The sequence below is a fragment of the Taudactylus pleione genome, unplaced genomic scaffold (genome assembly GCF_031769625.1).
Source record: "Taudactylus pleione unplaced genomic scaffold, aTauple2 ptg000026l, whole genome shotgun sequence".
Classification (NCBI taxonomy): Eukaryota; Metazoa; Chordata; class Amphibia; order Anura; family Myobatrachidae; genus Taudactylus; species Taudactylus pleione.
The window spans coordinates 34,689,043-34,701,242 of record NW_028284428.1 but is presented as its reverse complement, the minus strand read 5'-3'; the positions used below and the strand labels follow the sequence as shown (position 1 = coordinate 34,701,242).

Below are 12,200 nucleotides of genomic sequence, written 5' to 3'. Positions count from 1 at the left end.
TCGGCATTGTGTAGCGGGTGCGGGGCCAAAATGACGCGATCGCGTGACCCAGCCCCGTATCGCCTACAAACGTCAGACACCCGCCCGGTCATGTCCTCTTTTGCTGACCACGCCCCCACTGCCCTGCCGATCTGGCTGCTCCCTCCAGGAAGGAGCAGCCAGAAAGTCGGCAACTATGCTGTAACATAACAAAATGTGGAAAAAGTGAAGCGCTGTGAACACTTTCCGGATGCACTGTATATCCTACATTAATCTGGTTATACTATACCTGTGTCCAAGAAAAATTACTTTATCTTATGTCTACAAATAGAGGTTTCTGGAACATTTTTGTTCTCTGAAAGTAACCGTATTTTAACTATTATCTATAACAGTGAAGGGGCATGGGTTCTCCATTCCCTTTGGCTACAGGTTATGCTTGCCTGAAGCAGTAGTCTCTAACATCCCAGCACCGAAAGATGGTTGCTTAAATCACAAAGATTAATTATTATAATTTACATATACAGTAATCAGCTAGACTATACAGCGGATGCTTTTTTTTGTGGCATCAATTAATGATTTAGATCTATCTTGAGTTAAATGATTTTGTAGACTTATAAGAGTGTCATGTGAAATCAGAACAGAAGAAATTGGATTATGGGAAAATTATAGAATATTGTTATTAAAATCTTACCTCAGGAATTCCAGAGCCACAAGCATAGGGAGCAAATACTCTAACAAGGGACACAGCCAGGAAGGAAAATGTCAGAGCCCACATGATGTAAAGGAAATAATTTAAAATATATGCGCTGGCACCCTGAAAGACATCAATAACGGGCAAATGTTACCCATACTGGCAGGAGAAAAATATTATAGTGAGACATTAATAATAATAAAGAATTACCCCCCCCTCCCCCCTTCATTATCCGGCTCTTTTCATTTTACACATTCATACACATCAATGGAACGCAAGATCAGAGCTAATCCCTACTGCCTGCTTTGTCTCATGCCTACCCTCGTGTAATTTGTACACCCCTTCCATCTATATCCTCCTTACTACTTTTCTCCCCCTGCTTTTCCTCACGACAGCACCTTACAACTGCCCTAAAGTCTCCCCAGTAACTCCAATCTACCACACAAGCTGTCTATGGATTGACACTGACAAAGGACATTATCCTGGCCATGAAATCAAAAGACATCAGTGAATGTAGTATTAAAACAAGCGCTCCTATAAGTGCTGCCCAGTTCACATAAAAAAAGTACCAACCGTACTTTAAAAGAAACAAAAAGGTATTTAAAGTTTTATGTGAATGTTATGGTAGGGTGTCCCATTCACATGAGTTTATATACCTGGAACATAAGAGACATGTCCAGTGAAATCCCAGCAGGCAGGAGTTTTCAAAGCTTTGTGATAGACTATTAAAACCTTTAATGAATACCTCAGTTACTCCCTCTTCAATCAGACTGTGCATAATGTGATACTTGAGACTGAGCACAGACATTTGATTCTGAATGTTAAATGAACCTAGGAAAGCAACTAAAACCATATTCTAGGAGGCTATGTATAATTTGAATACGATGCGTGTGTGCGTGTATGCATATTATTATTTTTGCAGAGTCAGCAAAAGAGGGGGTAGGGCAGGGTGCAATACTATAAAATGTAAACATACTGTATGTACGACAGCTCTATTGAAGATAGTGTTCTTCAAGAAACAGTAATATACAGATAGGAAGAGCACTGGTACAGGGAACTATTATGAGGAAATCATAACCACCACTGATACTAACAAACATTCACATTTATTGTTCTATGAACATTTACATAAACAATTAATCACTAAAATTGTAGCAAAAACCAGTTTGCAAAAATCTTAATTTATACATATGAAGTATTACACATTGGTTATTGGTAATGTAAGTAAGGATCCAATAGAATTGGGAACCTCATCAGTACAGTATATTGCTCCAAAGGGTATACAAGAATTATAATTCTTGGTCGAAATAGTCCATCTCAAGTTACATCTCAAGAAATCCGTGTGGATGTGAAAATAATGAAAAATCTTTTCTGAATGGTATAGGATTTATCATTTGCAATACTAGAGGTCAATGGGGCTGATTCTAAGACGCATGCAAAGTGGCTGTAGCTGCGAGCAGCCGCGGAAGAAGGATACACTACCTCATGCTAATGCGAGTATCCGTTCAGCTAAAGTGGGGGTCCATGCATCTGCAAGCGGTAAGCTGTGCCGTTCATTGATTTTCCGCCAACCTCTATAACCGTCATTAGTATTGGCACTTGCGCCAGCCTATGCTAGGTGCAAGATGCTCGTCAGAAACAGGCTTCCCTTCCCCATACACACGATTCAGAATAGCATGGAGCTTTAGATAAACGCCCACGACACTCCCATGATGCTTCCACAAGTCAGAGTGGTTCCATGAGTTCGCATTATTGCCGTCCAGTTTCAGCACTGAAATGCCCAACTTCACGGACAGTCATATAAGGGCAAGTTCCAACCGACTCAGCACAGGATGGACATAGATCTAAATGCATAAAATAGCGAATCTGCTGCATGCAAACCACGTGCACAGTAATACACTATAGTTTTTGATTCATGCTTGGGCATATGCTGTCAGATAAAATGTCCGACCGACAGACATTTTATCTGATAACTGAAACCATCAGATATCGTGGCCATACACTGTGATATATATCACAGTGTATGGCCATGTTATCTGCGTTCCTCCCCTGTAAAGGAACAGTGGAAGTGTTGGGCAGACAGGCGGCAGCATATACACCACTAGATGTGGCCAACTAATTATCTAATCTTTTGGATATGCTGGATGATATCAGCATGTCCGACATACTGATAATTACTGGGTGGTTGTAGCAATGCACTGTACAATTATCTTGGCAATATGCCAATATCGATCAGATCGGCTGGATAATTGTATAGTGTACGCCCATTAGATTATTATTGTGTAATAGTTATACTTGTTTCTTAGATAACAGATAAGGTGGTCTGCTCTCTGAGGTCACAGTTGCTGAAATAGTGATAATTAAAAATTAATTTATATTATCAATTTTGACTGAGAAGAGGGTAAATGGCTCATGGAAAACATTTATTAGAATTTGAGTCAGTCAAAATATACAGAATATAAAATCCTTTTCTACAGACAGTAGAGTAGCCAGAATTTCATGGGCCCTAGGCTAGCAACATTTAGAAGGGGCCTCCACCATAATGTTTCTAGTGAGACACCTCTCTTCGCAGTTGTTCATTTTATAAACTATAGTAGTGCCATACTTCATAATATGCCCCAATTCACATTATGCCATTCAGTGTCCCGAGAACATATTATGCCACACTTAAGTGCCCTAGTTCATAATATGCTACAACATAGTGCCCCAGTTCATAATATGCCACATTGTAGTGCTCCCAGTTCATAATATGCCACATTATAGTGCTCCCAGTTCATGATATGCCACATTGTAGTGCTCCCGGTTCATAATATGCCACATTGTAGTGCCCCCAGTTCATAGGCAACATTATAGTGCTCCAGTTCATAATATGCCACATTGTAGTGCCCCCAATTCATAATATCCCAAATTGTAGTGCCCCCAGTTCATAGTATGCCACATTGTAGTACCCCAAGTTCAGATTATGCCACTTGGTACTAGAAATAGACCATATTATGCCACATTGTAGTGTCCCCAGTACATAGTATGCCACATTGTAGTGGACCCAGTTCGTATTTTGCTACACTTTAGTGCTCACAGATCATACTTTGCAACATTACAGTGCCTCCAGTTCATATTATGTACACTTACAGTGCTTAGTTCACATTATGCCATATTACAGTGCCCCCTTACCATTATAACATTCACTACACACACCACTCTGTGAAAATGGATTGTCACCCCATTCAGGCCAGGCAACGGGCCAGATCCAATTGCTTAGCAGGCACTTCCAGGAACTTGGTAGACAAATATATGGCCCTCTAAACTTCTGGGCCCCATAGCAATGACACCCACTTTACCCACTATAGCTATGCTCATGCCTATGGAATTATAATACAAAATCTAGCTTTTTTCCCATATTGAAACTAAAGCTCAGTATTTTTATTCCATCCAAATAAACAAGAACTCACATGAATCCAAACTTGATCAGGTGCTCAAAATGCCAAGTCCAGGCATAAGAAAGGAAGGCTCAACAAATACTCACTAACCAATGGCCAGGTGCTCTGTCTAGCCTACATATGTGATATGGGTTATGCAATAACCAATACAGCCCTAGTACTGTATGTCTCCACTTCCGGTCACAATATATAGCAGAGGTATGAAATTATTAAACCAGCCCCTGGCCAATCCCCAGAGGCCCCTCCCAGCTCTCATAAAGCATTGTCTGATAGATCCTATGAGCAAAAGGGAACCTAACTGAAACAGCCACTGGAATGTGGTTATATACTGCCATGGGTAGGAGGTAGGAGAGTCAAAGGAAATAGTAAACTAGCCAGTGACTCTTTCTGGCTGAAACAATGTCATATTGTACTGGGGTAATAATCAGTTAACCATGGGTGTAATGGACCTCTGGAGTGATCAGGAAATTGGGAATTAATGAACAAACCAACACACTGACTTCTGCAGAGGTAGATTTAACTTAATTTTTACACCATGCTGCTTTTCAAACACTCTGCTTCCAGTTCATGTCTGAGTTACAAGCATTGTATAATCTCACATCCACAGGAATAGCTACTGTAAGGTACCAATGTACCAAAGAGGAACAGCAACAAAATATCTACAGTATGAATATCATTTTTCTTTTTCAATAGTTTGCAAAAAATAAAAACAATATATTTAGTTTAGTTTATTCAACATAAATACAGCCCTCCTGTTGTAAGCATGATGACTGAAAAATATATCAGGTCTTTAAAGAAGTTATGTCACACTGATATAATGCACAGTGACACCAGTTGACTCTTCTGTCTCATGTCATAGAGCTCAGTCTTGTAACCGCAAGGGCTCCGAATCCTGTGAAGGTTGGAAAGAATGGTTACTCTCACTGTATCATGCTCACCGCTAAGTAAGGTACATCATTTGTCATGTCATCTGTTTACATGTGGCCATAATATTTGCTAATAGTACACAGAGCATTCAGGAGGCCTGTTAGGTCCAGTCTTCAAATGTCAGTGATGCTGTCTAGCTGCCTAAAGTCCATGTACTAGAGGCATTATCCCAGCATGACACAGCATAGCGTGAGTTGGAGCCTTGCATGCTATAACAAGTATGCTAAGCATCACAGGCAGAAATGAAGAAAGTCTGGTGTTAGTTTCCCAGGGTTTTTACAGGGTATAACATATTGCTTGAGAAAAACACTATTTAAACTGGACTCAGCAGTATGAATTTACATAATCTGATTCAATTGTACATGAAAATCTATTTTTATACTGTATGTCATATTAGCCACTTATTTCATAGATACATTTTTTGAGTTGTCTACTTCACTATCTTTTTTATTTATTTGTTTATTGGCTTACTTATTACATGAAGCTTAATACATTTCTCTAGCTACATAAGGTGTGTGCTAAATTGGGGTCAGACATTTAATAAATGCATACTATAGGTGACCACACACATATAGACTTTTCATCCAATTTGGCCAATTTCGACGAATCGTGACGACAGGTCATGTAAAAAATGACCAAATTGTGAGTTTCTACTCTTGATCACGATGCCGATGCGCGTCCCCGCTCGTCGTACCTCACATCTTCAGATTTGCCGTACTGTAGGGCAGATTAGCTACTTCCTGCAAGATAGATCTTAAGTCAGATTGGACATTTTTAACTCCAAATCGTGCACATGACTGCCTTGGGGAGAGTTCAGGGGAAATCATGTACATCGGCTGATTGGGAGCAAGTCGGTATGTGTGTGGGCACCATAATTGTAGTTCCACTAACAGATGTGTGCTGGTGATTCCACAGAACTGACCCATCACTGACAGACAAGGTGAAATAAAATAAGAATGATCTATAAATGGAAAAAAAAATTACAAAAAAACACAAAAGAGAAATAAAAAAAATGATTAATCAAAATGGACTGGATTACCGTGGACAGCAAAATGGATTCTAAGTTGGCCTTTCATTTATCTAACTTTATATATATATATATATATATATATACACATATACACACACAGTACACACATGCACACTAGCTGTGGCCCACAGCTTTGTCCACGATGAACTAGCTTCTTCCAATTTTTTTTTTTATTTGAGGTGTTCTAGTTGTATTGCTTTGGATAGGGGCTTTGTCACGGAAGTGGCCCACGTAACCAGCAGCGCTATACAGACTGGTGGCAGCAGCACCTTCACTCACCACTCACGCTAATGTCACTGTGTGCCCCATGCACAGACTGCTATGCAGCCTATCCTATTCAAGTGAACGCAGGCCCATACCACCTCTCCCCCCCACCCCTTACCGGCCACGCACATGGTGCCACACTTATCTCTTGTATTGATGATGTCAATAAATTCAGTTCCATCACCTACACCCCAAGGTCTCCCTGTGGAGCCTATGGACCCTGAAGAAGAAATTTAGTTTTTTTAGTTGCTCAGCTTTAACTTGACAGATCGAGATGAAACAAAGTCCAGGTCATTTATAGGAGTTTCCACTACAAAATGATGCAATGTTCATGAAAATCGGTTCAGTAGTTTTTTTACACCAAATTGAAACAAACAGACAGACACAATGTTCTTATTATATTATTATATATGGCTTTTATGCTTGTTGACTGCCTTACCTTTAAGAGCCAGTGTGCAGGTGAGCTTTAAACCAGGAGACATATTTAAAGTTTGACTCTGTTATGGTAGCAGCTACCAAATTTATGATTCTGAGTGATAGAGTAGGTACCTGCAGAAAAGTGGGGTCCCTTGACAGGAGCTGCAAGCTTAATTGTTTTGATCAAAATATGAACTAAAACCTTATGCTTTCTAATGGTGTGTGTGCAAAGACTGTGTTTCATATATTTAGACAATATGGTCACATACCACGTGCACCCCAGATTTTGGTGAGTGCGGTAGATTGATGCCTTTTATATATAACCCTGGAATGGTTTGTAATACTTTTCTTGATTTGATTCTTAATAGAATAGTAAGAAATGTCAACAATCAAAAATGAATATTTTCTGACCTAGGGCCTGATTCAGCAAGGATCGCAATTACAAAGCTACACGCAGGCAGCTGGCAATTGTGATCCTTGCAATAATGCAAATGCAGCAGGAGGTGTATGTTACCCCCTGCTGCATTTGCGATCCCAGCACTGCGACGGCGGTCTCAGGCTGGGATCACCATCGCGACCAACGTTGGTCAATGGTCACGATTGTGGATGGCACCGGGCCTCCGGCCAGCTGAGCTCAGACTGGCCGGCTTGCGAGCCCAGGACATTGCGTAGATCAACGCAGATCCTGGACTAGCCACTCCCGGAAAACAGGGTGTACACGCCCCGTTTCTGAGAACGGCAGCCGCCCCGCCACCGCACCGCACCTCAAATGCCTCTGCTTGTCAATCAAGCAGAGGCATTCAAGGGTTTGCATGCGACTACGCAGGACCCATTCTGCACACTCGCAGAATGGGTCCTGTGCATGCGCAGATTCCCGATATTCGGGAATCTGCAATCAGCAGTGAACTTGCGTTCTCTGCAGAATCGGGCCTCTAGTCTCCTTTTGTTACTTCTCAACGCGCTTTAATGCTAAAATTATTGGACTGGAACGGAAGGGCACCTTCCTCATAGAACATGAATTACAGTAAGACAATAAGGGAGAAATTCAATCCTGAACAATGGCCACATAGTGCCTCTGGTCTAGGCCATTTTAGCAGTGCGCAGGAAGATCAGCAAAGGTACTGTAATAGAAGGCATGGTGCACAGCCGGATATCGCAGTGACGATATCGCAGAGAAATTAATTCCCCCTAAAAGATTTTGTTTTAAAAAGGATACTGCTACCTAAAAACGTTACCTCTGCCTGAGTAATCATCAGTTCTGACCATTTCTGCCACTGAGGACACTTATCCCGGTCATCAAAGGTGGTTTCATTGGATGTCCAGCAGCACTGTTCATGACTGTACCAGAACCCTTTGCGACATATTCCCTCTTTCAGGTCAGTCATCCAGTCCACAGCCAAGTCTATAACACCTGCTAAGGTACCTAAAACACAAAGTGACTGTGGTTATACTCTGCCTATCGTTAAGGTAAAATACATTTTCTAATATATATTGATGAGGAAGTAAGTCATAGATGGGAAACCTTGAACCCTTTACTTTGATTTTGATAAATCTGTATTAAAGTGGGAAGCATCAGTTTCAAAATTATTTAGATACTGGTGTTTAATCTACCCGTTTACATTGAATCAGCCTTCTTTTTTAAGGTAAACTACCTTATCTTTCCAACCATCCAACTAGTTGGCTGGTTTGAACAAAAATCCGGTAATTATTGGAGGCAAATTACAATTGATCATTTACTCCCAAACACTGAAAAATGGATGAAAACAGTTGTTCAAAACAAAATTGGGTAAATCCATTTGATTTAACCAATTTGTCTGAATTGGAAACAGTATTTTTTTTAAGGATCCCCAGGATTTGAGAAGAAGGGGCCACATTTGCTCCTCCATTTTCCACCGCAAAAGCAGCCCACATAGGTTTTTATGGGGGCTGCAATGCTGTCAGATTTACCAAGCTATCACTCTGCTTCCAGTTCTTTGTTAAATGAGGTCTTAATGGAGCCCATGTCCCAGCAACAGTATAATACTAAACTCAAGTGAATTTAGCCAATGTTATCATGGTCACAATGCATTTAAAATGTGGAATATGATAAATCAGTCCCAAGGCACGTTGGTTTTCAGTTTATTCTTTTGTACTTCTTTTCTCACAGGATAAATGTGTACATTTAAATTGTTATAAGACTGACAATTATATTTATATGTCTTTTTCTTCACACTACTACCTACTGAATATCTTACGATAAGAGCTGTCCTTTACAGTATGAGGACTTTCGGGTTTATGAGTCCTTCTGTGCATGTGCAGACCAGCGGGGAACCCTGGGAGGGATCCTATTGGATCCCTATCAGGGAAGCCTCCGAAAAGAAGCCCATAGGCTTCTATTAAGCAATGCCATCTATAGATGGTGTTGCCCAAAAGGAACAAGCTCCGGAAAGTTTTGCTTTCCAGAGCTTGATGCATCTGGGAATGCTATCGCATTTTTGAGGAAGACCATCCCACTCTATGGGCCGTATTCAATTAGGCTGCGAAAACCCGTTCACATAATTTTCGCATTTCTCACTTATCCCCGTATTCAATTGTAGTGTCTTTTCGCTGGTGAAAACGCAATGCAATGTAATAGGCGACAAAGTTTCGCCTATGATTATCTGGCGGAAAAAAGTGCAGAATTGCGGTTTTGGGGTACAGAGGTGCGGAAACCACTCTGCACCCTTTGTACACTCCACTTGACGCTAACTGCTTCAAAAAAACTCTTAAAAAAAGCACAAAGGACACTCCAAAAAAGCACTTTGAAAATGGGGGCGAAAAAGTTCAAAGTGGGGGTACAAATTAAAAAACTAGCAAAATAGCCCTTGGGGGGGATATCTGCAATCATTTTGTTGATTGCAGGTGTTTGCTGAAGGTGTGTTTTTTTGCGCATTTTAATGCTTGACTTTAGCGATTTTTAAATATGTTTTCATCCATTGTCATGTACCCCAAATTTGAAGGGACTACTTATTTTTCCAAAAAACAGTGGTAAATACTATTCTTCACCACTTGCTCAAAGACGCTAAATAGCACCTATTCAGACCATTTAAAGACCCCAAATACCTTTAGCAGGGCTATTCGGGGGTACCCATAGTGAACCCCATGTCAGAGCATCTTTTGGGGAGTGTCAGGCTGATTTCCCCAAAAATGACTGGATTTTTTGCAGTTTTTTTCGTTTTCGCAGATTTAGAATTGAATACGGGGATACTCGGGGACGAGCGCGATAAGTTTTCGACCTCGAAACCTCAAATTGAATATGGCCCTATATGTGATAATGGAAAAGAGGGAAGGGCACAATTCACATATGCAAGATTACAAAAAGGAAAGAGAAGAATTGTCATAAATTGATGTACCTTATATAAAAACATAACTTTAATTTGTCAACTTCTAAAAGTCTGTATTTGAATAAAAAAGTGAAAATATAAAAGTATAGAGTAATGTGTATAAGAAAAGGAATATAGTGAAATAAAATTATTCACGTTGCTTGGAGCCCTTGTATTGACCCGATTATTAAATAATCTTGTTGACAAAAATGACTTAAATGTTCCACGGAGATTCAATAAACATATTTTATTTCCAGAATGACCATGTGATTTTTTTCCAATCTGAAGTGAGTGTTAAATAATTTGCACCTCAAATCTTGTTTTTACACATTCTCTTTCATTACCGTGTCTGGTAATAGAGAATGCTATTTTCTCTCCTTTCTGATACAGAGTAACAATCTCTGTTTATCAGTATCTGTTTGGAGGGTCTATGATTTGTTACTATGTTAATATACCTGAATACCACACTATAAATTGTCACTCTAGTATGCTCATTCACAATTCACATATGTCCTCCCTATTCTCCCCTAGTCACATATGCTACTCAATGATTCTCCAATTCTTCTCTGTGCTCCAATCTCTCCTGGTCATTGTCACATTTAATATGTGACAAGGTGTAGAAAAGCCTGGGGATACATGTGATGGGGGGAGATTGCGTGGCCCATTTGTGAAGAGGAAAGAGACTAGCGGTATATGTGGCGAAAAGGGAATGGGGGGCATAAGTGACATGGGGAGGCTTGGGCACATAATGGGTCTGATTCTGAGTGGATGCATCCCATGATTATCAGAAGACTGTGCATGTGCTATGAATTGCTCCATGCGTGGCCACGCTTCTCTTGGTCCATGAATGACCATTTCTGTGCGGCAACTAGTTGGTTACTGTGCAGATGCATTGAACAGATTTTGTGGAAGTGCCATGAGTGTATGATGGGTGTGTAGCCTTACTTTGGGGCTTGTTTTTAGTGTAAGTGCTGATACTAATGATGACTGAAAAACAGCAAGCATACTGTAGATGGCCAGACACTCACATAGATGGGCGGATACTCGCATATATGGCTGGATACTCGCATAGGTGGCCGGGTACTCGCATAGGTGGCCGGGTACTCGCATAGATGGCCGGACACTCGCATAGATGGCCGATTTCCCCAGATAGCCGGGTACATGCACAGATGGCCTGGTACTCACAGAGATGGCCTGGTACTGGCAGAGATGGCCGGGTACTCATATAGAAAGCTGGGTACTCGCATAGATGGCCGTATACTTGCATACATGGCCGGATACTCGCATACATGGTCGGATACTCGCATAAATGGCCGGATACTAACATACATGGCTGGATACTCGCATAGATAACCAGGTACTCGCATAGGTGGCTGGGTACTCGCATAGATGGCTGGGTACTCGCATAGATGGCTGGGTACTCGCATAGATGGCCGCACACTTGCATAGGTGGCCAGATACACGCATAGGTGGCCGGGTATTCGCATAGGTGGCCGGGCACTCGCACAGATGGCCGATTTCCCCAGATAGCCGGGTACATGCACAGATGGCCTGGTACTCACAGAGATGGCCTGGTACTGGCAGAGATGGCCGGGTACTCATATAGAAAGCTGGGTACTCGCATAGATGGCCGTATACTTGCATACATGGCCGGATACTCGCATACATGGTCGGATACTCGCATAAATGGCCGGATACTAACATACATGGCTGGATACTCGCATAGATAACCAGGTACTCGCATAGGTGGCTGGATACTCGCATAGATGGCTGGGTACTCGCATAGATGGCTGGGTACTCGCATAGATGGCCGCACACTTGCATAGGTGGCCAGATACACGCATAGGTGGCCGGGTATTCGCATAGGTGGCCGGGCACTCGCACAGATGGCCGGGCACTCGCACGGATGGCCGGGCACACTCGCACGGATGGCCGGGCACACTCGCTTGAATGACCGGGTACTTGCATAGATGACTGGGTACTTGCATAGATGGCCGAGTACTGGCATAAATGGCTGGGTACTTGCATAGATGGGCGGATACTCGCATAGATGGGCGGATACTCGCATAGATAGCCGTATACTCGCATACATGGGCGGATACTCGCATACATGG

General features: G+C 41.7%; 1 protein-coding gene across 6 annotated transcripts in view; it reads right to left on the bottom strand.

Moving 5' to 3' along the window:
• Window positions 1-12,200, bottom strand: part of CLCN4 (Cl-/H+ antiporter 4) — a 76,860-nt gene that overhangs the window by 44,228 nt on the left and 20,432 nt on the right. For all 6 annotated transcript variants that reach the window (XR_015870419.1, XM_088451668.1, XM_088451672.1 and 3 more), the window contains 2 exons: window positions 7,981-8,168; window positions 671-793 (listed from right to left, as the gene is read on the bottom strand). Coding sequence is in view for 5 of the 6 variants with exons in the window: in XM_088451668.1 (XP_088307794.1) it covers window positions 671-793; window positions 7,981-8,168 (311 nt within the window). In the remaining variant the exon portion in view is untranslated. The remainder of the gene's footprint in view (window positions 1-670; window positions 794-7,980; window positions 8,169-12,200) is intronic.